This window comes from Pogonomyrmex barbatus, unplaced genomic scaffold (genome assembly GCF_055798465.1).
Source record: "Pogonomyrmex barbatus isolate J1 unplaced genomic scaffold, ASM5579846v1 scaffold9, whole genome shotgun sequence".
Classification (NCBI taxonomy): Eukaryota; Metazoa; Arthropoda; class Insecta; order Hymenoptera; family Formicidae; genus Pogonomyrmex; species Pogonomyrmex barbatus.
Window position 1 is genome coordinate 7,911,325 of NW_028297193.1, and position 25,216 is coordinate 7,936,540.

Below are 25,216 nucleotides of genomic sequence, written 5' to 3' on the forward strand. Positions count from 1 at the left end.
AGAGAAAATAATACCTGGAATTTTTATTGGATGTTGCCTAGTCGAATCGCGAAATTACACATGTCCAATCAGCATAATAAATATTACTGAAGAAGAAAAAATCATTCAGGTACCGCAAGTAATATTAGAAGAGATAAACATACAAGAAAAAATAACAAGAATCTGTGAACAATACAAACAAAAAGTAAAACTACAAAAGTAATCTCTCAAGAAGAGCAAATAAACAATTCCGTACGCACAGAACATTTAAATACAGAAGAACGAATATCGGTATTAGAATTATGTATAACGAGTATAATGACGTTTCATTTAAAAAGGAGACACATTAACAACAAAAATTAAGCACGAAGTAACGATACGAACAGATTCGTCACCAGTAAACGACCTTATCGTTTACCTGAAAAACATAAAGATGAGGTAAACAAATAAATTCAAAAAATGCTAATGCAGGAAATTATAAGACCGAGCGTCAGTCAATGGAATGCATTACTATTAGTCGTGCCGAAAAAGACAGACGCTTCAGGAAAAACAAAATTACGAATTGTAATAGATTTCAGAAAATTAAATGATCTCATAATCGGAGATTCATTCCCGTTGCCCAACATAACGGATATACTTGATCAGCTGGGCAACGCGAAATACTTCACGACATTGGATCTCGCATCAGATTACCAATGGCGGAGCAAGATAAAAATAAAACTGCATTCTCTACGCCATACGGTCATTACGAATTTAATAGAATGCCATTTGATTTAAAAAACGCACCTGCAATCTTCCAACGAATAAATTCAATTTTAGCTGGTTTGCAAGGAATTAAATGTCTAGTATATCTCGATAACATTATAATATATGATCCTAGCCTTACAGAACATAACAAAAGATTAAAATTAGTTCTTCAAAGACTAAAAGAGAACAATTTAAAGCTCCAACCAGACAAGTGTGAATTTTTACGAAAAGAAATCTATTTAGGACACATAATTACTGAAAATGGAATTTCGCCAGATCAATCAAAATTGCACGCTGTAAAACTTTCCTACGCTCCCAAAAAGATAAAAGACATATAATCATTCATTGGATTAGCCGGATACTACAGAAAATTTATTGAAGATTTCTCACGAATTGCAAAATCATTAACAAAACTCACAAAAAAGGGAGAGAAATTCGAATGGGCCGAAACACAGCAAAATGCGTTTGACACGCTAAAGAATAAATTAATGACGACATCGATATTGAAATATCCCGATTTCACGAGAGAATTCCTTCTAACCATGGATGCATCGGACTATGCAATAAGAGCCGTCTTATCGCAAGGCGAGGTAAGTCAAGACCGATCCGTCGCGTATGCCGGCCGTGTATTATCACGAGCGGAATAGAATTATAATATGACTGAAAAAGAATTACTCGCAATAGTATGGGCAGTAAAACATTTCAGACCTTACTTATACGGGACAAAATTCAAAATAATTACTGATCATAAACCGTTAATATGGTTATTCAACGTAACAGATCCCGGATCACGTTTAATCAGATGGAGATTAAAGTTGGAAGAATATGATTACGAAATAATACACAAAGCTGGGAAAGTCAACGCTAACGCTGACGCATTAAGCCGTAACGTGGCGGCAATAAGAACAACAAACTGACGATGCCGCGTCAGAAAAACAATACGAAGAAGAAGATAAGACACAAATATTATACCAGTACCATGTACCATGGGAGGACACCAGGGCGTTGAACGGACACTAAATAGAATACGATTACACCACAACTGGTCAGGATTAAAACGAAATGTTGAACAATACAAAATGTAAACATTGCCAAAAGAATAAATTGCGTTAAAGCACCATTAATGCTAACGGATACGCCAACAAAACCATTTGAAAAATGCACGTTAGATATCGTAGGACCATTGCCTATAACAACGATAGGAAACAAATATATATTGACATTTCAGGACAGCTTAACAAAATTTAGCAAAGAAATACCGGTACAAAACCAAGAGACGATAACAATAGCAAAAGAATTCGTGACAAAAATCACATTAGAATATGAAATCCCAGATACAATCCTGACCAACCAAGGAACAAACTTCACCAGCGAATTATTTAAAAACACATGTAAATTATTAAAAATACAAAAATTGCAAACAACGGCCTACCATCCGGAAACAAACGGAGCACTTGAAAGATCACATCGGACATTAACCGAATATTTACGACATTATATTAACGACGATCAGACAGACTAGGATGAATGGATATCGTATGCGATGTTTGCGTATAACACGCACCGCACACCGCTATGGGTTTCATGCCGTTCGAACTGGTTTATGGGCACCAAGCACCACTACTTACGGCCCTAACCAACTCATCTAAACCATGGTACACATATGATAATTATGCACAAGAACTCCGCGAAAGGATACGAGCCGCGAACCAAATAGCGAAAGAAAGCGTCAAAGAGGAAAAACAAAAAGCAAAGGAAAACTACGACCGAAAAACAAAAATACTCACATTCGAAGTAGGAGACAAAGTACTATTACACGACAAAACAGTTCGACGAGGGCGATCGAAAAAATTAGACGCGTTATGGATCGGAGCCTATGTAATTTTAAAAAAAACAGGCGATGTAAATTAAAAATGAGACGCCAAACAATAAACACGCGAACCGAATCAAGGCGTTTCGAAAATTAAAAAGAGAAAATAAAAGCGCATAATAAAAAATATAAATTATAAAAATTGTAAAAATAAAAAAACAGTGGGACTTACCAAAGAAGAAAGTCCCAACAGATCCAGAGAATAGCGCCAATAATCTATCTCCACGTAATAATAAATCCAATCCATTGAAAAACTAAAACTGACAGCTAGCACACCAACAACTACACGAGTAACTAATACTATAAACTATACTACACACGTCATACGGACTAAGCCCCAGGAGAGCGGCCCCTCGCCTCTGCGGGATTGACCGCTGGTCATCCCCCACATCGGCCTCGTCCAGACTATCGGCTGGAAAAATCCTCCAACGGATCATCCGGATCATCTCCCGAATCCACTTCCAGCCAAAATGGCCTCAGGCATGGACACAAGCAACTCGTACAGTTCCACAGACCATGGCAATTCGATGACTCTACCAGGAGCATCATTGCTAGCAAATCAAATGCAGTCCTCGCAAACGTGGAACACACTATTAGTATAAAATCGATTCACGATGAATAACCACTCTCGCACGCGATGGAAGTGTATCTGAGCGGCAGGATTATCCATAAATTCGTTGACTTCAGCATCATCTATTTCGATGTCGAAGCCTTCGTCATCGGACGATGCTTCCGCCGCGGCACTATCATCGAACATCGGAGGCGACGCGTCGCGCTTAAAATTTTCTCGAGAACCCATGACAATGAAGACGTCTCGACAACTGACGAAATGTAGTCAAAAGGCTCATCGCAAAAGAATGAAATATTAGAAGACTCACACGAAATACTTAACAGCGATATAATAAAAAGGACACAGGAGAAATGATAAAAAGCAAGCTTAACAGATTCAAAGAAGAATCTTTTTAACTAAGATACCGAAATAAGAATAAAGTAATATTACGCCAGGGAATATCATAAAAAAAAAACACCGATTTCGAATACCGCAAACTCTTCATGAAAAATAAGAAATTTTATTTTAACATTGCAGAAGATATGGATAACCAATGGAATTATGGAAGGAGAAGAGAAATTACTATTTGAAATTAGTAGAGAACTTCAAACACTACCCCGGAATATACTTCGAGGAAATAGGAAAGCTGAACGTAATCGATTTTGGAAAATAGTTATAAGAATAGATATCTCACCAATCGAAAAACGAGCAGGGCAAATAGAAGAATACATTCTTAAAACACAAAACGTATGCTACAAATTACAAATAAATGCCATGTCAAAACTATAACAATATAAATGAAAATAATCAGCGATTAAAACATTTAACGAAAAGAATAAACTCTCTGTATAAAACACAAAATACGAAAACGAAACGAGGATTGATAGATAGAATAGGAACTGTTGTCAAGATATTATTTGGAACAATGGACAATGATGACAGAAAATTAATCAACGAACAATTAAATATTTTACATAACAAACAGCAAACGACAGAGCACATAATAAAAAATCAAATCAAAATTATAAACGCGACGATAGCGCATATAAACAATCACGAAAAGATAATTCAAAATAACGAAAACGTTTTAGTTGACGCAGTCAAAAAATTAGAAACGACAATAACAGCAGAAATAAGTAGCGAAAACATAAAGGAACATTTTAATTATCAACGCAATACTTGACACAACACGCGGAAGACATATTAGAATATCTAACTGCGATAAAAAGTGGAATACTACACTCGCGACTAATACCACTAGAAGAGATAATGGAAAACCTTAAGAAAGCAACCACACAAATACCTCAAGGATTATATTTCTCATTTAAAATAAGGGAAGAGGATTGGACTACGATAGAAAAAGTAACAACGATGAGCGCACACTGCGACAAAACAGACATTTACACAATCCTACATTTCCCGCTAATTTCACTTCCGACATACGAAATACTAAACATAATACCGTTACCGGTACCACACAAGCAAAACATGTCCGCAATAGAAATAAACAATTAGTTAATAGAAATAAACAATCCACTGATAGCCATAGGTACTGACAGATACACGTATGCAAGACTGACTCACGAAAAGTTAAGGCAATGTAAGGAAATAAATGCAAATTATTTGTGCGAACAAATCTTCCCAATTAGCAATGTTAAGACCGACCCACTATGCGAAATAGATATATATGTAAAAACCGATAATCGTTATAAAAATTGTAAAATTAAATATATATCAATAAAAAATAGCATATGGATAGCCTTAAACTCACACTCTTGGTTATATTCAACACCAGCAAAACAAACTATTACAATCTCATGTAAAAATGATAAAGAAATGCGAAAAACTATTACAAATACGGGAAAAATAACATTATCAAATAATTGTAAGATAGTTACAACAGACGCGATAATAAAATCAAAAATTACCAACTATGGAAAAGAAATAAAAACTTATCTACCAAATTATAATATTACCATACTAAGCGAAACTCTCAAAGCGAACAAAACAGAAAAAATTAAATTAAAAATAGTACAAGACCCAACGGATCTGATAGAACTAATAAAGAAATTAATTAACCAAATGAATAATGAAATAAACATTAAGGAGATATCATCCTTTTTACAAAAACACTTTGCATATCCTATATCAATAAGCAGCACATTAATAATAACCATCACTATCATAACAATAATAATTGTAATAAAAAATAAAAAACAACAGAACATTATTAAACAAATACTAATAGAATTAAGTAGAAATAGTGAACTACGTACTATAGATCGCGCTGTTAGAAGAAGCGAAAGTACGCGATTCTAAACAAACAATTGTAACAAAAAAAAGTATCAGGATGAAATTTTAAAAGCGAAAACTTCGTACCTCCGTTTTCTTTTACTAACGGGGAGGGGATGTTGTAGACCTACAACTAATAATAAAATAGTCCGCATAGTAACAAAAATAGTCCGAATGAATCTCGGAAAAGGTCTTTTGAAAGACGACACAAATGTGTGACCGCCGAAATTGCGACCAGTCTTTCAAAAGACCGTAGAAACACATCGCGCGAGAATATTGCGAAAAGCCTATCAGCAAATTCCTAAATTTGATGATCGAACCGAGCGTGATATTGATCAATCAATATCACGCAATCGGTCGACGCAACCGATCGGAATGCTGATCAGGCATCGATCAGTCTATATAATCAGTTATACAAAGCGGAATGAAGAGAGTCAAAATTATAAGTCATGTGGAATCATTATTATATAAGTCGCGCAAGATATTACGGAATCTCGTCGCGAAGTTCACGCGAGTCGTATTATCAGCAGTTCAGGTGTCAGACTCAGCCGCCAGAATAACGTAAGACGTGTCGAGCCGCCCTACGATGCGTAAACGTGTGTAAAATGTAATCATTAAAATATCAAATATTTATGCACTTGTTAAAATAAATCAATTAAATTAAAGAAAGTGTGTGTCAGTGATTTCACGAAGCCCCCTACATTCCTTTGATCCTGCTCGAAGTTCCAACTCCTTAGGCTTGGCGAACCCGATTATCCCAAATATTAACGTTGTAGCCTAAGTTGTCCGAGGTATAACACTTTGTTATATGATGCTTGAAGGGAAGAATGATAGGGTGCTTTTGTTCGGACATTCTCGCGTTAGTCAATCGACCACCTACTCTTATAAGACCTATTATTCATGAAGGATCTGAGACTGATTAAGATGCTCCGATTTCCAATCATCCTGTTTGCAGACTTGCTACTTCTATTGGAAAGATTTTTTCTTGAGTCCATTGTATGATTTTGTGCACAGCTCGGTCAAGCTCTTCTACTGATTAGGCCCGGTCTTTTTAGACTTTCTTCCATTCACAAAACAAAAACAATAAGCAATATCTCTTTGCAATTTTACAAGCAATTTTTTGAGGAAAATCTTCTCAAAAGGTCGATTTGTCGAAAGTTTAGATTATTTACTTGAGATTGCTTGAAAGCCGTCGTAATAATCCTGACTTTCTGTTCAGGAATTTCTGCGAGAAATAGCAAATTTTGATCTAGCCAATCGTCCTTTGAAATGACTGCCAGTCCGTTCCACCAGAAATATTATGATAAGAATTTCTCTGATGAAGTTCCTCTGGATAGAGTGTTTACGGGATTCTCCTTCGATGGTACGTGATGCCAGCATGAGAAATCTGTTAATTCCTGAATTCTTGAATTTCCGCTATTCTGTTTGCTACGAAGGTTTGGAGGTTGCTCAGTGGCGTTTTAATTCAACATAAGATTATTGTTGAGTCGCTTTATAAATTAATAGACTTGATTTTAATTTTCAGAACTCGCTTGGTTTGAAAATAAGTCTTACTAGCAATAGAGCTGCGCTGAGTTCCAATCTTGTGTTAATGTTTTGAGAGGAGCAATCCTAGATTTCGAACAGGAGATTTAATTGTAACTCATTGCCTTTGCTTTTGCTGAGTACGTAAATGAAAGTTCTAAAGCCTCTTTCCAAAGCATCGCAAAATCCATGTAAGTATATGCTTTGAGCAGGATTTCCTGCAGGATTCACATTTCTTTCAATCGCTAAATTTGTAAGCTGTCGTAGTGAATTGTAGAACATTTTCCACTTTGACTCAAGATTTTCCGGAACTTCTTGGTCCCAACCAATGTTGAGCTTCCATAATTGTTGCATGATAAGCTTGACGTTTATTATCATTGAATCAGTTATACCCAATGGATAAAGTTGAGTAATTGTTGACAATATTTTTTTTTGTGCTCCTTTGGATGCTCAGAGAGATTTCGTGATTGAAAAACGTTCTTGTTGCTGTTTCAATCCCAGATTTTGATGGTTTTTTGATTATCAAAGATCAACAATTCAACAGCTCTTCCCGCTTCTGTCAAAGATCTCAGTATCGTAAGGTCATTGGTCCTCTATTTGCGCAGAGAGAATTGGGCTTTGTCCAATAATTCCGACATGTCCTTTTGCAGTTGAATCGTTCCTGTTTTGTTTTCGTTCCAGTTATCAAGTCGTCCATGTAAAAATCATCTTTCAGAAACCTCTGCCGTCTTTGGAGTAATTGCGCTTGCTTGATTTGCTAATTCTCTTAGACATCTCATAACCAGAAAAGCCACACACAGTTCCATACGTCACCATGGTAAAAGCCTTAATGGATTGTTCCACATTTGATCGCCATTGTAGATTTCTGTCGCCTTCACCGATTTGCCTAAATATCTGTTCGATGTCAGCGCTTAAGACGTATTTGTGACATCGAAAGCGCAGCAGAATTTCAAAACGAGTTAAAACGGAATTGGTTTTCCTTATCCGGATCGGATGCAATTTTATTGAGCGCGGAACAGCTCACTGGCGGGACAAGTTTCGGTCTTAGAAATAATTATCAGAAATTAATTTAAATAATGATAGGTAAAATTTATTGTACCATAAAATAAATAATAGAATATAAAACAATGGTGTTGATATTACAGAAAAATAAAGTGTAGATTAAAGATTTGATGATTAAAGATTTGATAACAATTATGTATGCCGATACGGGATATAGCGTGTATATTCGCGGGCGGGCGGTTGTTCGGGAGATCACCAGAGCGCGGTATCTATCGGAATGCGACTTGGCAATTGATTGCGACAATTCTTCGCGCGTATTTTGCTATCTTGAGGCGATCGCGAATTATCGTGGACGCGATTGTCTAGCAACGGCAATAGTAAATCACGCGGCTATCAATATTTATGCGTGTAATTCGTACACGAACAGTACTCGGCGCATTTATCGAGCTACTATTGACCTATTATCGCGTGGATCGCGGCGCGTAAAGATGGCTTATGTGCAGCAGAATTAGCGAGTGCACGCCGCTTGAGGATTCTTGGATGCACCCGCGAGAGGAGAAGCGATCGGTCGGGAACGCCCGGGCGGTTGCGGAAAACCCTCACCCTCACGACGATACGCTTTTCATTTGGATGCTCAAGGAGCGCAATCGGGAATACCCCAAATAAGAAGGGAGGGTGTGCGTCACGGCGGGGCCCGACCACGAACCAGTCGTGAAAACTCGTAATTATTTTGCGAAAAAATACCACCTCAGCCAGGAATCGAACCTGGATCTCCTGCTTACCGGGCAGGCATCTTATCCTTTCGACTACCGAGGCATGTGATGATATTTATCGCAAATAACATGTTTAGAATAACACGTCAACAATACAATGATACATATATATATATATATATATATATATTACAATATACATATATATATGTATTCTTTCGAATCCCCACGACCGGTACTCCAGAGCGAAGTTGGTCTCTCACTCGATGGATGCAGGTCGGACTACAACGGCGACACCCTCCAACGCCATTGGCAAATATACAAATAATCCTCCTGGAGCACGACAGGAGAGATTGCATCAAGCATGGCTCGAGTCCCCGAGGCGGGTTGCCCTCACCTGCGGTGATACGTGCTCTCAAGCGGAGGTCGTGATAACTTCTGTGATCTAGCAACTGCATGTCGATTATCCGGGCGGAGTAGGGAATACTTCAACTGGTGTATTTTTCACAGTTGTAGGAGAGCGGTTGTCGGTTCGGATGAGAGCTTTTTAGCGGTAGCCGAATTTTCTGACAGCGACGGAATACCCTCACCTCGGTACTTCACTTAGCTTCTCTTTAGAAGCAGAACGCGGATCGGCTCGTGGGAGCGAATCTCGATCCAAAGAAGATCTGGCTTAATAGAGCAGAGGATGGCTTTTTATATCATCACAATCCGATATTTGGACGGATTCGGAGCGATTCAGATCGGATCATGAGCGATAATTAATCCGCCACCACGGCTCTAATTAGTTTAGCGCTCTTTTTATCTTCGGTTCTTTTCGGCGGTGCTCGGTCATTTTCAGAGATTGTCCTCGCTGAGCCGATTTCCTCTCGTGTTCAGGTCCGCTCGGCGCCATTCACTTGATTATGGCGGCGCCACGCAAAACAATAAGCCGCCGTAATTAATTTCGCGAGCCTAATTAATTAAAGATTAAAGGTATAAAGTGTCTTTTGCCCGAAGGATCGTCGGTTGGGTACCACTTGGCGGCGGACGATCGCGAAACAGTACATAAAAATATACACCGTTACAAAATTGTAAGGACATAAATAAAAAAAATATTAAAATTTATATTTATATATATTTTAATTTAAAAAATCGTTTATTCACCTAAAACATTATTAAGTTTTAATGTGATCTGAGCGCTCCAAGTAGTTTGTATGTCTCTTTGATATGTTGCATTACCTGTTGTTAGGTAATGTAATTTCATGACATCATCATTTTTTAAAAAGAATTATGGTTACTATCATTTCAGTTTTAGAATAAGAAGGCTTTAATAGAAATATAAAGATATGTGTCACATGGATTTTATTCTTTAAAAGCAGTTGTATATTGAATGTTCGAAATAATGTAACTTAGTGCCATTTTTTATATATCAACCTTATATAAATAATACATATTATTAGAGATGAACGTTACATGTTACTTAAATATCAGTAAGATTACGTCATTTTGTAATATAATATTTGGATTGAAACAAAAAAACTCTTAGGTGCAAAGATATCACTTGCACCTCTTAGGTGCAAGTGTACTTGAGTTTAATTTTAATTTTTTAAGAAGGTATAATTGACCGCGGTAATTGATAGTAAAATTTGAAAAGAAAATTAAATAAAACTGTTATCACTTGGGTTGGAAGAAAAAGTTTTTCTACTTATCATTTGGGTTTTATTTTTTGAAAGCAGTTATATATTGAATTTTCGAAATAATTTAATCTTAACTTGGCGTCACTTTTTTTATATCAAATCTTTTATACAGATGGTACATATTATTAAAGTTGAGTTTATATATATATTATTTATATATTATATATATATATATATATATTATATATTATTTGAACATATATTTAGACACAAGATTATGTAATTTTGTAATACAATATTTGAATTGAAATAGAAAAATTCCTGGATGCAAAGATATGTTGATATCTTGAATTTTTTTTAAATATAATTGACGTCAATAATTGATAATAAAATTCTTAAAAAGTATATACTAGGCATATATTTGGCGACTTTTTTTACTTTTTTCGTGTATTTACCCAACATTTCTACAAAAGTTTCAAATAATTTTCCACCAACTTCTTTTGCAGTATTAGTAAACTTTTTAGATGGATTGGCGTAAATTAAATCAAACTTTACTAATATATTTGTATAAAAAATCTAATATTATTATATTATATTATATTTTATAATAGTTACAAAATATACAAAATACCTCGAAAATATGCAATATTATCAGTTACATCTTTTTTCGATACGTCAGACTATGCTAATGTCTGGATATGTTCTTTTAATTCTGGCCTCATCACTTGACATTTTTATAATACGAAATATTAATTTCTGACACGAATATATAGAGGCTTCCTTATTAATCAATAATCGTAGGAAAATTATAATCGACTATAAGAAAGTCTTAACTATCAAGTCCTATACAACATGCTTAGATATGTATATGTATATTTACATTCTTCTCGAAAGACACAAAGAGAAGATCTTATTGACATTCCAAATAATATGTAAATAAGTTTTTATAATATTTTATAATGATTCTTACTATACAATTATTCTCAATATTTTTACATTAATTTCATTCACAATTGTATACGGCAATATCACATATATACAAAGTTTTATAATAAATTAAAATTCTTTAAATTCTTATTATTCATATCAAAAATTATATGATTAATATTTTTGCTTAAAAGAAAATGATAAATTAAAAAAAGGTTAATTGTATTAAAAAATATAATGTTTACTTAAAAAAAAAAATTGACACTGCGGAGACTCGAACGTCGTGCGTCGGCCGCATGAAAAAAAAACCGCGCATCTCAGGCTGCTAAGTTACGCCATTTTCCTTACTGACGAACGGTTCCAGTACTTATCATACAGTTAATCGGCCGCCCAACTTTACTTGCACTTTTCTCAGAAACCAAAGCTCATTCACATATATCCTTGTTAATACATCCAACCCTCTTCTTCGAATAGATTATAGCTTATCCTATTTAGTAATTTACAATTGATACCATCTCCTTGTTAGGATTAGATAGGTTAATATAATAAGATTAATAGGTAATAATAAGGTTAATATAATAGATTAGATAGGTTAATATAATAACCAATAATGCAACACGTTCTGATACGAAACATGATTGGTGATTGGAGTAGTTTTCTAAAAGAAAAATAACGTGAGAATTGGAAAATGTATTGCGATGATTTGTTTGGATAGGATTATTAATGAATCTTATAAACGGTCACGAAATAAAAGCGTTCCTGTCGTGGGTTTTAACCCTATGGGCGGACCGCCCGAATCTCGAAAATTTTTTTTTGTTGCACTGAGAGGTATAACAATAATATCTTACTTGACAAAATCTAATCGCTCCATTGACAATTATTTTTATAGTATAAAATGAACCAAGCGAGAGAATATACAATGCATCAACAAGCAAATTTCTTACAGTTTTTTAAAGAGTGGAATGAAAGTAATAATAGGATTTAAATTATAGTTAGTTGCATATGAATACTCTAATACAACTGAATTACTCTAATATAATATATCTCTAATATAATATATGTATGCTTAAACACTTTTCTACAAACTTTTTTTTGTAATACTTACGACTTCTTTCAAATCATCGGCTGCCCATGCTGTGATATACATTCGTTGTAAAGCGGCCATTATCATAGATATAAATTGTGGAATTAGTGCATGTGATTGTAACTATATTTTCGAAATTAAAAATTCTAGAATTAAAGATTCTAATACGTACACTTACAAAGGAACACAATCAATCGTCCCTCTCCGATTTTAATGAGCTTCGAATAAATTAAAATATAGACAGAAATAAAAGACAAGTTTTTTTTATATCTGCGTTCTTGCATGTTAAGGGATGAAACAATTTTTTGAAAAAAAATCATTTTTTTTTCTTTCTGAGTGAATATCGTCCAAATTGTCGAAGATATAAAAAAAAGTTTTAAACAAAGTTTTTCAGTTGCAAATACTTTAAAACAGTGCATTCGAATTTTTCAAAAATATTATATTTTTTAACATCCTTACCCCTACCCATAATTTTCAAAAATTTTTAAATTTTTATAAGAACAAAAATTAAAGAGCATTTTATATTGAAAACAATAACATATAAGAAAATCATTTTCCAAAAATTTTTGAGAAATAAGCGATAAATACTTCTATACAGAGTGTCCCATAACTTTTAATTAATTTTCGAGGAGTGATGGATGGAATTTTGTACTAAAAATTTCTTTCCCAATTTTGATTCAGACCATTATTTACCGAGTATTAACGATTAAAGTTGCTCAATCAGATTGCGTCTAGTCGGAGTACGCAGAAGCGTAGCATACTCTGAGTCCCTGACGCTTTCTGTACATTCTCCCGATTAAAATTTTATTCTAATTTTTCACATTATTAATAAATGAACATTAATCAAATGCACATTAATAAATTAATTAATAAATAAATGTAATAAAATTAATTAATTAATTAATGAGATCAGTAAATGGATAAATAAATAAATAAACAAATAATTAAAAAAATGAGAATAAATTATAATTAGAAATTTATCCAATTTCTGATTGTTTTTTTATTAATATTTACTATTTATTTTCTTGTTTATTCATTTAATTCAATTATTTAATTCATTTGTTCAATTTAATTATTTTATCTCCATAGCTAACTTAGCAGTGATGGGAAAAAACTAATTACGGGATGTTTGTTATAAGTATAAAAGAAGATTATTAGGAAAAAACATTATCAAAATAAATTGTAATTTATTTAAACCTCTTCAAAAGTTGTTTTGAAAAAGTTTAAACAAGTTATTAACAATTTAATAACATGCATGATTCTTACGTACTTTTTTCTGTAGAAACTGATGGAGCTATCAATTTTTACTTAAAATCAGTTTTTTTTTAGAAACTGTTTAAACAAATTGCTTGTGAACAATTTATTTTAGTAATTTCATGATATTGATATGTATGATTTTTACGTATTTTTTCTTCTTACAGTTCGATTATTACAATTCGGCGCTATCATTTTAAATCTGAAATTAACGAATACAAGACAAAATGATGATATGATGACAGTCATGATAACTGACGATAATCATGATACTGATGTAATACGAATGATTCATATCTTCTTGTATCAGACCGATTAATTTGTCGCAATCTATGAGTCTTATAGAAAACTATTTTAGTCAAATTCTTTACATTTCGCACCTCCCCCCTTGGAAAAGTAGTTTTCAACTAAATATATGTCAACTAAATCTTTTAATTAACGAAATAATAAATTATAAATTAATTAATGAAAGGTAGCTGCAATTCCTACAATTAGTCTAATGTTAAAATATTAATGTTGTAATCTTTAATTTAATCTCAAAACATTAAATGTATTAATAAATAAAATGCTCAAATGCTGAAATATTCGAAGCGAAAAATGTTAAATGCACAAATAAGCGAAATTTAAAGATAAAATTTAATGCTTACGTTCCTAATTTTTGAAACTTCGCGACTTGCTTACAAAATCCTGAAGAAGTATCGTGACTACTCTTGCAATTCCATTGTTACTTGAATATATTTTCTCTATGCGTCCTAACTCCCCTTGGAAGAGATGTTAGATTGTCTTTCATTACAACTGTTAAATCTCTAATCTTGATCAAGCCTTTCTTCCATCTGGTTTTGTTCTGTAGCTGTTGTAGATATTCCCTTTGCTATTTTTGTTAAAAATTTGGCGAAGCTTTTGAATATATTTGTATATTTGTCATAAATGTAAAACGTCTCTATCTCCGCGTCGGTTTTGCAGGATAGCGTCGATCGGTTTTTGGTCAGGATTCGGTACGAGAAATAAAATATCGTGTCTCTTTATATATCTAGGTTTATATTTACAATGCCGACTGGCTGTTTTTATATGTACAATATTTACAAGTACAATATTTACAAGTATTTCGCTGTTGGTACGGCGAAAAGACGCGCGGTTTCTAAGTATTATATACAATCGTTTGCTCGCGGTCGGTTCTCCGAATTTCGGCGCGTTCCTCGATAGGCGCGGCGCGGGCGCGACGGTGCGCGGGGGTTCGGCCGTTTTGTTTTAATGGATCAGCTGTGTGTAGTGCTATGACGGATCAGCTGTGTGTAATGCTATGACGGCTCGAATGCAGGAAGCTCCCTGCTTCTCGATCGTCTTGAGGAAGATGTGCACAAGGACTTTCTTTGTGGAGCCCAAGTTGAGAAGCTCCTCAACCTGTGAATACTTGTGCGCTGGTGGATTTAGAGGAGCGATCGGCCAGAAGCTCCTGGCACGATAGGTAGCACCCTAGATCGCTTTTTCTGGAGAGGATTCAGAATATCGAGAGCAGTATCGGACTGGTTACTGGTTACTCGCCGGAGATAGGTCTCGTTTATCTCCCGGAATCGCTTAATATACCCGAGCCATCGGTCGGGAGTCGTCGGGAACGGGTCGGCCGGACTCGGGTCGGGGTAGTTCCGGGGGATGTCTTTGTCGGAATCCCCGCGATAATTCGCCGAACGCGCTCGGGAATTCCGCGAGGATGTTCGGTGGCGCGGTCGGTAGCGGGGCCGGCGGCGGTGGCCTTACCGTGTGTCTATTGTTTCACGCGGCACGCACGTGAAGCCGCGTGATCACCGGTTTGCCGCGTCCGCTGTTCGACGGGTTTTTCGCGACGGTGGGATCGCGGAAGGATCGCCGTGTTGGCGCCCCGACGGTTGATCGATCGGGGACTTTTAACATTATTAATAATTGTCAATAATTGAGGGGGGGTGAGTCGGGTGTCGTTATAAATGATTATCTTTGATTTAAATAATTCCAAACGGCTGGCGTTTGCAATAAATCTCTAATCAGGAAATATATAACGAGTATAAAGTCATTTTTGAAGATAATGCTGTCAAGGTTGTCTATTGTTTAAAATATCTTCAATTTCAGCTAGTACTCTTTAAAGATATAAAGTAAATCTTTCATAATGATTTTGAGATGACTCTTTACACTCTTTACCGCAGTTCTCACTGCTGAAATGTGGCAATTTGGGCGGTATAAAATGCCAAGTTCCATGTGATCAATTCCGTAGAAATGTATCATTCCTCCTTTCAATTCAAGATGAACTGCTTTGATTTTAAAACACGAATACTGCTACTTATGCTTTACTATAGGATGTTTCTTTCTTTTTGTTTTCTCGAATGTTGGACCGGCGTAGTTTACATCACAAATTATGAACGATCTGCTTATTGTCACTTTGGATTCTAGTAGATGCTATCTTCAATTCTAAAATGCTTGGTTGATGTCTAAATGATAAGCATCTTATTATTCTTTTTCTCTTCTTTCTGAAAGGGTCCATAAAGTATTTTAATAGATGCTAACAATTGTTGAAGTTCACAATGCTGTAACTTTATATGTTCCTATTTTAAAATGATCTCTGTTATGTGATGTTTCGCTGGAAAAACGATTAGATATCTTTGATTGAATAAGATGTCTGCGTGTTTCAATCTACCATCCACTCTAATGATTCCTTCTATATCTAAAACGAGGCTCAGACCAATTAGTTAACTGTTAGCTTGGACTCTTTCTTTGTTGCAATTCACTCGCGCATAAGACATTTCGATTGAACCATGCGACTAATTCTGCCTTTTGAAGTTTCTCGTGTGTTAAAGGTATAGATTTACGTTGATCCAATAAGTTATCTTTCACTCGTAGACAATATGCTATAATTCTTTTGAGTTTATTAAATGAAGAATATCTTCGAAGAAGTTCTTGTTAAGATTTTAAAATCACAAGTATGATTTCTTATCGCATATCTGTTATATTTTCCAGCATATGATTATACGTCTTGGGCCATTGATTCTTACATAGAAGCCAGGATAAGTGCCATCATAAATCGTCGGTGATCAGTTTTTCAGCTATTGTTCCTCTTGATAATATGTCTGTTAGATTCTATGTCGAAGGCACATGATGCCATTTGGTTTTTGATACTAAATTGAATTTCTGCATTTCTATTAGCGTAATATGTTTGCAATTTGTGGGATGCAGTGTCTATCCAACAGAGGATTATAGTAGAGTCATCTCAAAAATATATATTCGCGATTGTCTCAAAGCTTCAACTATTGCTGCTACCAGTCTAGCAAAAGTGTCGCACACAATTCAAGTTTCGACAATGATATAATTTTCAGAGGGGCAGCTTCTGACTTGAAACATATAAGATATGATTTTTGCTTTCTCTACTCAATTTTATAAATGCAAGCTCCGTAAGCAGAGTAGAGCTTCTTCTTTTGAAGAATCTCCAAATTCATGTATGATGAATCATTCGCTGTTATGGATTAAAACTGCTTGATATTCTGATTTGACTAAATTTACCAAGTGAATTGCAATTAGATCATGTCACATAAAATGCTTCTGGAATTGCATTATCTCAGCCTATATTTAGTTTTCACAGATTCTGCAGATTATTTTTGTTGTAATGAGCATTGATCCGATTAATCCTAATAAATTCTTGCAATTTGCAATAAGATACTGCATTTGGTATTTTGCTTATTTTCAGTTGAATCTACCAAATATTGCAACATATCCTGAGAAGAGTCCCGTAGCAAACATAACGCTTTTGAAGATCCATCTGCGTCTAAGACCAACAAACGATCTTCTTTTTTATTCTGCAAAAAATCTTGTAAAATCTTTGAGTTGTTTGCTCTCCAAATTTTCTGAGTTAAAATTCTGCAGCTTCAAGTAGTTTTAACAATTCTTTCATAAGCTGATGGCTTGCTTTAGTGTATGAGTGTCTTCACGTCATCCATATAGAAATCATGTAATGTTTCGGTTGCTGTTTTTCATGCTATTGCTTCTGGCTGTGTTGCTAAATGCCTCAGACAGCATTATGCTAAATAAGGTGCACATGTAGTATACAGGTTATAGTATTTAATGTGTATATATACCTGTGTAACTTCAGAAGAATTATATCTCTAAATAATTTTTTGAAGATCTTTATTCTCTTCTGATATCCAAATTTGTCTAAAAATGATTTTGATATCTGCAGTAATCACATATTGATGTATTCTGAATATGATTACTGTAGTGATAATATCCAACATCCCTTTGCAGGTTGGGTTCGTTTAGAAACTTCTGATTTAGCAACACATATGTTGAAATCTTAGCCGATTTATCGAAAACAACTTTTAATTTTGTTGTTAAACTCATTGTTTTGACTACTGATTACTGTGGCAGATAGAAATGCTTTTTACTTGATAAGTAATACCGCGGCTTTGACATATGTTCTAATGCTTTGTATATTCTTGAACTTATAGTAATACTTATAGTAATTAATACTTATAGTAATTCAACTGAGGTTGCTGATTTTCCAATGACAATCTTTGAAATTTCTTACATCTAGAAACGTGATATAAACTCTTATAATATACGCAATATAACTGACGTACAACATTTCTTTTTTTACTTGATTTCTTAGCTATTGTGGTTACATAATCTAATTTGTCTTATAATCTTAGCAAATAAACGAGAATGATATCCTACTGTGTAATTCCCTGTTTTAATGCTTCTAATGCTCTAACTTAGATGCAATCAGAATTTATAAAAGTCCTCAAAGCTACATGATTACTTTTGTAACTGATGGCAACTCAAAAAGCTCTTTAACATATGTATTAATAATCTCTCTTTAATCGCCACGTTTAATAATTTTCGTCTGTTATTTCTAAAGTATGTATTGCAATGCTCCTGTTAACGAATTATTGCAAATATTTTGAAATTTTTGAATATTTAATCTGACATTCAAATCTATAATTGATATGAAAGTATCTTTGTATATCAAGCATTGATCGTATCTGCCGCTAAATTTTGGAAGTTGAAGTATAGATTAGCTTTATATTAAGACTGTTTATCTGCTAATCTCGTACTACGTTGTTGACTAGTTTTGTCTTCAAACAGTTTTGCTATTGAATATTCGACGTAATCTTCTACTATCTTCTACTGATAATCGTTTGTGCGGCAGCTTCGCATCTAACGCCTGCAATTCTTCCTGTGATGGCGGAATTTTCCCTATTAATGCTTCAATTTTCAATTCGGCAATCTATAATTACGCTTCATTCTGCGAGTTTATTGTACAGTACAAGTATTGTACAATTGTATAGCTCTTCTGCACGCCTAATTCTATCTGATAACTGTTTCTTTCTGACTCTCCCTTGATCTTTCACGAACTTGATGAATTGCGTCATTTATTTTTTTATGTTTGTTCTTTTTGCTTTTCGTAGCTTTAAAGTAAGCTGTAAAGTGTTCCAGGCAAGTATTGCAGGCTTTATGCTGCAGTTTGCAATTGATACTATGGAAACGTTTGGAAACTACTTTCTCTTACGTTTCCTTTGTGACATTATACTACATGATATGATTTCGAATCTTCGATCTGTTGGTCACGAATCGTAGATCTGTGTATCTGAATTTATCTATCTGTCTAACTGGCTCGAAGAACTAAAATTAATATTGGGATACTAAACTTACCTTTATACTTAAATACTTTAAAATTTGCTTTATTGCTTATGTTCACAAAATGTGATATAAGATAGAATGATACGACATGATGACTGACATCACGATACTGATGTAATGCGAACGAGTCATATCTTTTCTTGCGTCCGTCAGGCTGATTAATTAATCGTCATCTATGAGCCTTACAGAAAACTTTTTAACCATAATAATTCTTTACAATCTCTTTTAATTTACATTTTATTTTTTCCTTCATTTTAAATTCTCTGATGTAATAGATTTTTGGGTAGTCCAAAACCTTTAATATTGTGCACAGTAGTGCAATTACATTTCATGGATTAAACTGCATGTTTTCTAAAAATTACAAATATTATTTATATATCGATTTCTAATATAATAATTACAATATTGTTACGTCCAGTGGATTCCACGATTCTTTTTTTTCCCAAAAGGCGTGACTAATATAATTTTTTTTCGTTAGATCTTTTATTAATAAGATATTAATATATATTCTTGAAGCAAGAGAAAGACTTGTAACTTCTCCAACTATTTAAGTATATTATACTATTTAAGTATACTATACAAATCTCTTAGATTTTTTTTTAGAAAGAAATACGCGAAAAATATTTTCTTTATTATTAATCTTTAGAGTGGATCTGTACGAGTCCGAATATTGCACATAAGCTTATAACAAGCGAGAGACGATAATGTAAACATCTTACCTAGCTATCTCAGATTCCTGGTAATTCCTTGTGAATTTTCAGATTTTCATTTCATTTTCTTGCTCCATCTCACTTAAACTATTTTTCTTTTTTCTCTTTTCCTCTCACTTTCTCTCATCAATCGTTGAGAGCTGCTCGAGTCTCCGAATAACAGATCTTAACAGATCTTGAAGATTTCCCCCCGGTTTCTGAATCTCTCTCTCTCTCTCTCTCTCTCTCTCTCTCTCTCTCTCTCTCTCTCTCTCTCTCTCTCCCTCTCCTCTCCCCCCTCTCCCCTCTCTCACCCTCTCTCTCTCTCTCTCTCTCTCTCTCTCTCTCTCTGTCTAATTAATACATTTTTCATCTCTCTTCACCTTTTCATCCTTTTCTTTCGCAATGAAGCAATCAGATATTAGCTTCTAAATCTCGACAGTCTAATTGCTCTTTTAAACAAAGTCGCCGGAGCGGCCGAGTTCAATGGGCATTCGAAAACAGCATTAACAAACCAAAGCAAATGTCAAGAGAAATAACCGAACCATCAAAATCAAAATCAGAACAGATTTCGAGAGAACTTATTGAACTATTGCAATTCAACTCAGAACCGTTTTCGAAAGAGCAAACCGGATCATCCCCGTCAACATCGACTGTGTCTGTTCCAGAATTCCCCCTCCTTCTATCTTCATAATTGATTTCCGACTTGCCCACCGAACCATCGCAATCAACTTCAATTATTTCTGCTTCTGGATCTCTTTCCAATTTATTTTCCCAATTTTTTCTTGACTTACCTACCGACCCACTAGAACAATTAATCCATGCAATAGGTTCAAGTTACACCATCATCTATCCGAAATCTCTTCTCGATTTCCAAACTCTATCTCCCGGTACCTCCTCATTCTGTGACGGAGAATCCCTGTTCCTTGATCTAGAAGAAGAATCTTCTAGTTTATTCGATCTAATAACTTCTCCTTCTGAAGAAAATCAAGGCTATTCCTCTCCTTAATTCTCAGTATCAATATTATTTTCATTTACGTATTTGTTATTCAGTTTATCATTTAAAACATGCCAAATTACCGTTTATGTTAACCTAAATTTATTTGACAATTAATATTGTATCACCGGGTAGGATCGTCGCTCAAATTAAATACTAATATTCTCACTGCCCCGATAGAAATCCTATCCGATGGCCTCGGCACCATTGTAATACCCGCAATAATACACATGCACATTACTCTCCATACGTTAATTTTCTTACTTCCTCAAATATGTATATCTTATTATAAATTTAATTTAGTCTTTATTTTCTTTCTTTATTTCTCTAAAAAATCCCTCATTACATTTTCCCCATTTATCGCACGAAGTCTGTCCATGGTAAAATTTAATTTCCTGACTTAAAAACAACCGACGAACGCCCGTCTATGCAACGGTGTCATAGCGTTACCTTATCAGATGATTCAGTGCTAAGACATATCAGTGTGCTTCGATTTGGAAGATCACGTTTCCATGTCTGACTATCGAGAAAACAGCTGTTCCGTCCTTCCGACCCCATTCGTACTCCGTTCTTTTTTAATTCTTAATGTCTTATTCCTTTTCCGAAATTGTTTGCGTTCGAATCTTGCTATCTCGGTTGACAACAGTTACTTGTGTCACGGCATTGCGACCGCTTCATTTATCTGTTAGTGACCGCCTAAGTCCCGTTGCGCCCAAATGTGAATTTTCTATTCGCGCCATCGACTCTAAATTTATGTGCATTAGTACAAATGCATCATAACATCATGCTCTGTACAATCTAGAATTTCTCAACTTTCGACCGTGTAATCGAGCAGTTGGTCATCCTAACAACTACTGTAACTGTTTTTGAAGATGCATCGTATTTTGAGAGACGAGCGGCGTTATGAATTTCGATGTTTGCTGCTACATTGAGTATGAATTTGCGATTCATTCTCCGTCTAAGTAGATTTATTTGTATTTTTTATCTCTTGCGCTGAGGAAGGCTGAAAGATCAGCCGAAAAAGAAGTATGTAGGAGAAGAGAGAAAGATAACAAATTATTGAAAGTTTTGAATTTATTATTCTGCTGAGTCTGGAAAAGCGATGTGTGTACAAGCGGTGTGGCCGGGAAAACCCTAGGTTATTTGCAGCGACTGACTTTCAAAATCAGCATGTAGTGTATTAAGAACTAACTCAACGAGCGTTGTGAACGAATCGAATAAATTGTCTGAGCTGAGAATTGTGCCCTCGAAAAGTGCTAATATACGGTTTTATGAAAAAAATTTTTGTTTTTTTTATTTCGTTATCGTCTACGTGACGAACTGCACGCATGCTGTTTTTCAGTAACAGATTTTGAAAAAGTCTAGTCACTGTTTACTCTTAAAACATTTTTATGTCTACGTGCTCAATGCGTACAGATTTTGAAAAGTCTAGACATAGATTTAGTTGGTAAGATAAAATTAATAGATGATTCTAACCATGTAATCGGTGTGATTATCAATAGATTTTGATAATTCTCAAAAAACAAGTCTACATAACGTCCGATAACGAAATTACTAATTTGAAAATAATAGATCATTCTCGAAAGAAAAGAATCGTGTAGTCGAAACGACGTAACATAGTAATAAATGATATTATAAAAAATTATTTTTTTTGTTCAATGAATTTTTTATAAAAATAGTTATCAAATTACAAAAGATACATCAAATTCATTATAAATAACTTTAACTCAGGTTAAAGAGATTGACTTCTCTGATCTAAAAACAGACCAGCGGGCGCATTGGCGCAGGCAAGTGTTATAGCGTCGTTGACCCGTTATCCTATCAACAGAAAGTACATTCGACTCGACACCTCAAACGTTCAGTCTGCGAGAGAAGAAGATAGAGAAAAACAAACAATTCCGAGCATCCTTCCTAGCTCCATTGTCTAACTCAAATTTCTCTTTTCGGAGCTTGAACGTAACAACTATGTCTAAAATATTTTAAAAAATATTATCGAAATTAATAGATCATTTATTTAAAAAATTTACTTAAATAAGATAAACAATTAGAAATTTCAATTTAAAAAACGTATAAAATCAAAAATGTATGAAAAAATGTATGAAAATATAAACAGCAATAAAATTTTTAAAAGTAGATATTTATTTATTAAGCTTTGTATTATTCCACTTGTATCAGTTGATAACATTTTATAGAACAAAATCAGTTATAAAACTACAAATTCGCTGTAACCCAAAGAAAGATGTGCGTCATGGCGAGAACCCGGCCACGAACGTGTCATGAAAATTCGTAATTATTATTTTTGTTGGAAAATATCAATTCAGCCAAGAATCGAACCTAGATCCCATACTTATCGGAGAAGTATCTTATCCTTTCGACTACTGAGACATATGGCATTTATCATAATAACGAATTTAGAACAACACGTTCAACAATACAACGTCACATACACATGTACATATATTATGTACATATTATATGTACACTATACACATATGTATATATTCGAGATACATATACACATATGTATATGTATCTCGAATTCTTATGACCGGATAAAAGAATAAGATCATTATCTCCAGAGAGATGCGATCTTATTCTTTTGAAGCACTCTTTTATACTAATACTCATATAACTTGGTTAAGTGGCGAGAGGGAAATAAAGTTAAATGAGAACGGATGAGTGAGAGATAGCGAGCGGATAAAGCGACGAATATAATTTGATAAAGAGTAAATCGAAGAAGACGAAAAGCAGAGGAATAGGAGCGAAGGAAGGCAAGTGAAGGCAGAGTGGGAAAGGGAGAGATTGGCAAGAAACAGAAGGTTTTCAGGACAAAGAAATTAAAGTTACAGCGGCAAAATAGGTAGAATAGGGAATACAGGTAAGACAGGAAAATTAAAGGAAGAAAGACAGAGAAAAATAGTGATGGAAGAAAAGGAAAAGAGAGAAAGTAAAAGAATGAACTTTAGATTAGGGGGTAAGAGAAAAAATAAGGTTGAAGTAGGAAAATAAGGTTAAGGATAGAATGAAGAGAGAGCTACGAGAACAGATAGAGAGAGAAGTTAAAATGCTAGAAAAGGATAGGAAGAGGTATAGGGAAACATGTATAGGGAGACTTGGAGAAGATAAGGATAGAAGGGGAATTAGGATTATGGATGGAGAAAATGGAAAAAATAGGAAAAAGGATTGAAAGGTTAGCAGTATAAAAGAAAGGGACAGAGAAAAGCGAGAGAGATTAGCGAGCAAAGCGGAGGGAGAAGCTGGTAGCAGGAGAACGGAGAGTAGCATAGCGGGTTCTAGATCGGAATTAAGCGACGGGTTGAATTATAGAGAAGTAGGAAAATTAAAAAGATGGGTTGCAGAAAAAGATAGAAAGGAAAGGGAAAATAACATTGATAAAAGGAATAAGGTTGCCAAAGAAAAGGGAAGGGGATAAGAAAGAAAGCAGAGAATGAACACAGAATTTTACTAAGAGTAAAATAGGAGTGGAATGCAAAGTGTAGAAACAGCGAAATGATGACAATAGAAAAATTAAAAAATGGAGAAAGGAAGAAAAAAGTTATGAGGAACAAGCATAGGTTAAAGGGAGATATTCATAGAGAATAATTTAAGTTGGAAAGAGAGAAAAATTCAAGAAAGAATCAATAGATGGATAAAGGAAAGGTATAGAAATAAAGATAAGATTGGGAAAAGTAAAGATATGGTATGTGGAAGGTATGGTCTGAGCGACTTTCGTTCGCACGCAGGAATTCACAAACCTGCATTTCCGGCGTAGCGCGAACTCGTTGCTATGTCGAAATGCAAGATTTATCGTGGTAGCTATTCGGACTACAAAACCTTCCTGCCCCGTTGGGAAAGAAAAACGGAGGAACGGAGTTTTTTTTATCACAGTTACTCTTTTAAGTTAGAAATGTGTACTATTATTATCTGAGGATAGATGATATTCATTTACTATATCTAATTCTAAGGTTACATGTTTCGTAGACTTGCTCCGTTTCTTTTTGTTCAATATGAATACTGTTACGCTTATTATTATTCCTATAATAACTAACATAATAAGCCCGCCAGTTGCTATTGAATAAACATATGTATATTGTTGCGTTGAATAAATAAAGAATTTGAACAAATAAAGAATTTTGATTAATAAAATAGATTTTCGTTTTTATAAAAATAATCATTTACTTCATTTTAATTTGTAAATTATTTAATTCCGAAGAATTTTGAATAATCTGTATTTTTATTTGTGTTACATTTACATTACATTCGAAATTTGATTTATTCTGTAATAATAAATTATATTGTGACAAATATGACTCT

General features: G+C 34.4%; 1 protein-coding gene across 1 annotated transcript in view; it reads right to left on the minus strand.

Annotated features, from left to right (window-relative positions):
• LOC148934603 (uncharacterized) overlaps positions 1 to 25,216 on the minus strand; it is a 234,507-nt gene that overhangs the window by 62,618 nt on the left and 146,673 nt on the right. Inside the window, exon 4 of the mRNA XM_089084615.1 lies at positions 12,329 to 12,430. Within this exon, the coding sequence (XP_088940741.1) occupies positions 12,329 to 12,430 (102 nt within the window). The remainder of the gene's footprint in view (positions 1 to 12,328; positions 12,431 to 25,216) is intronic.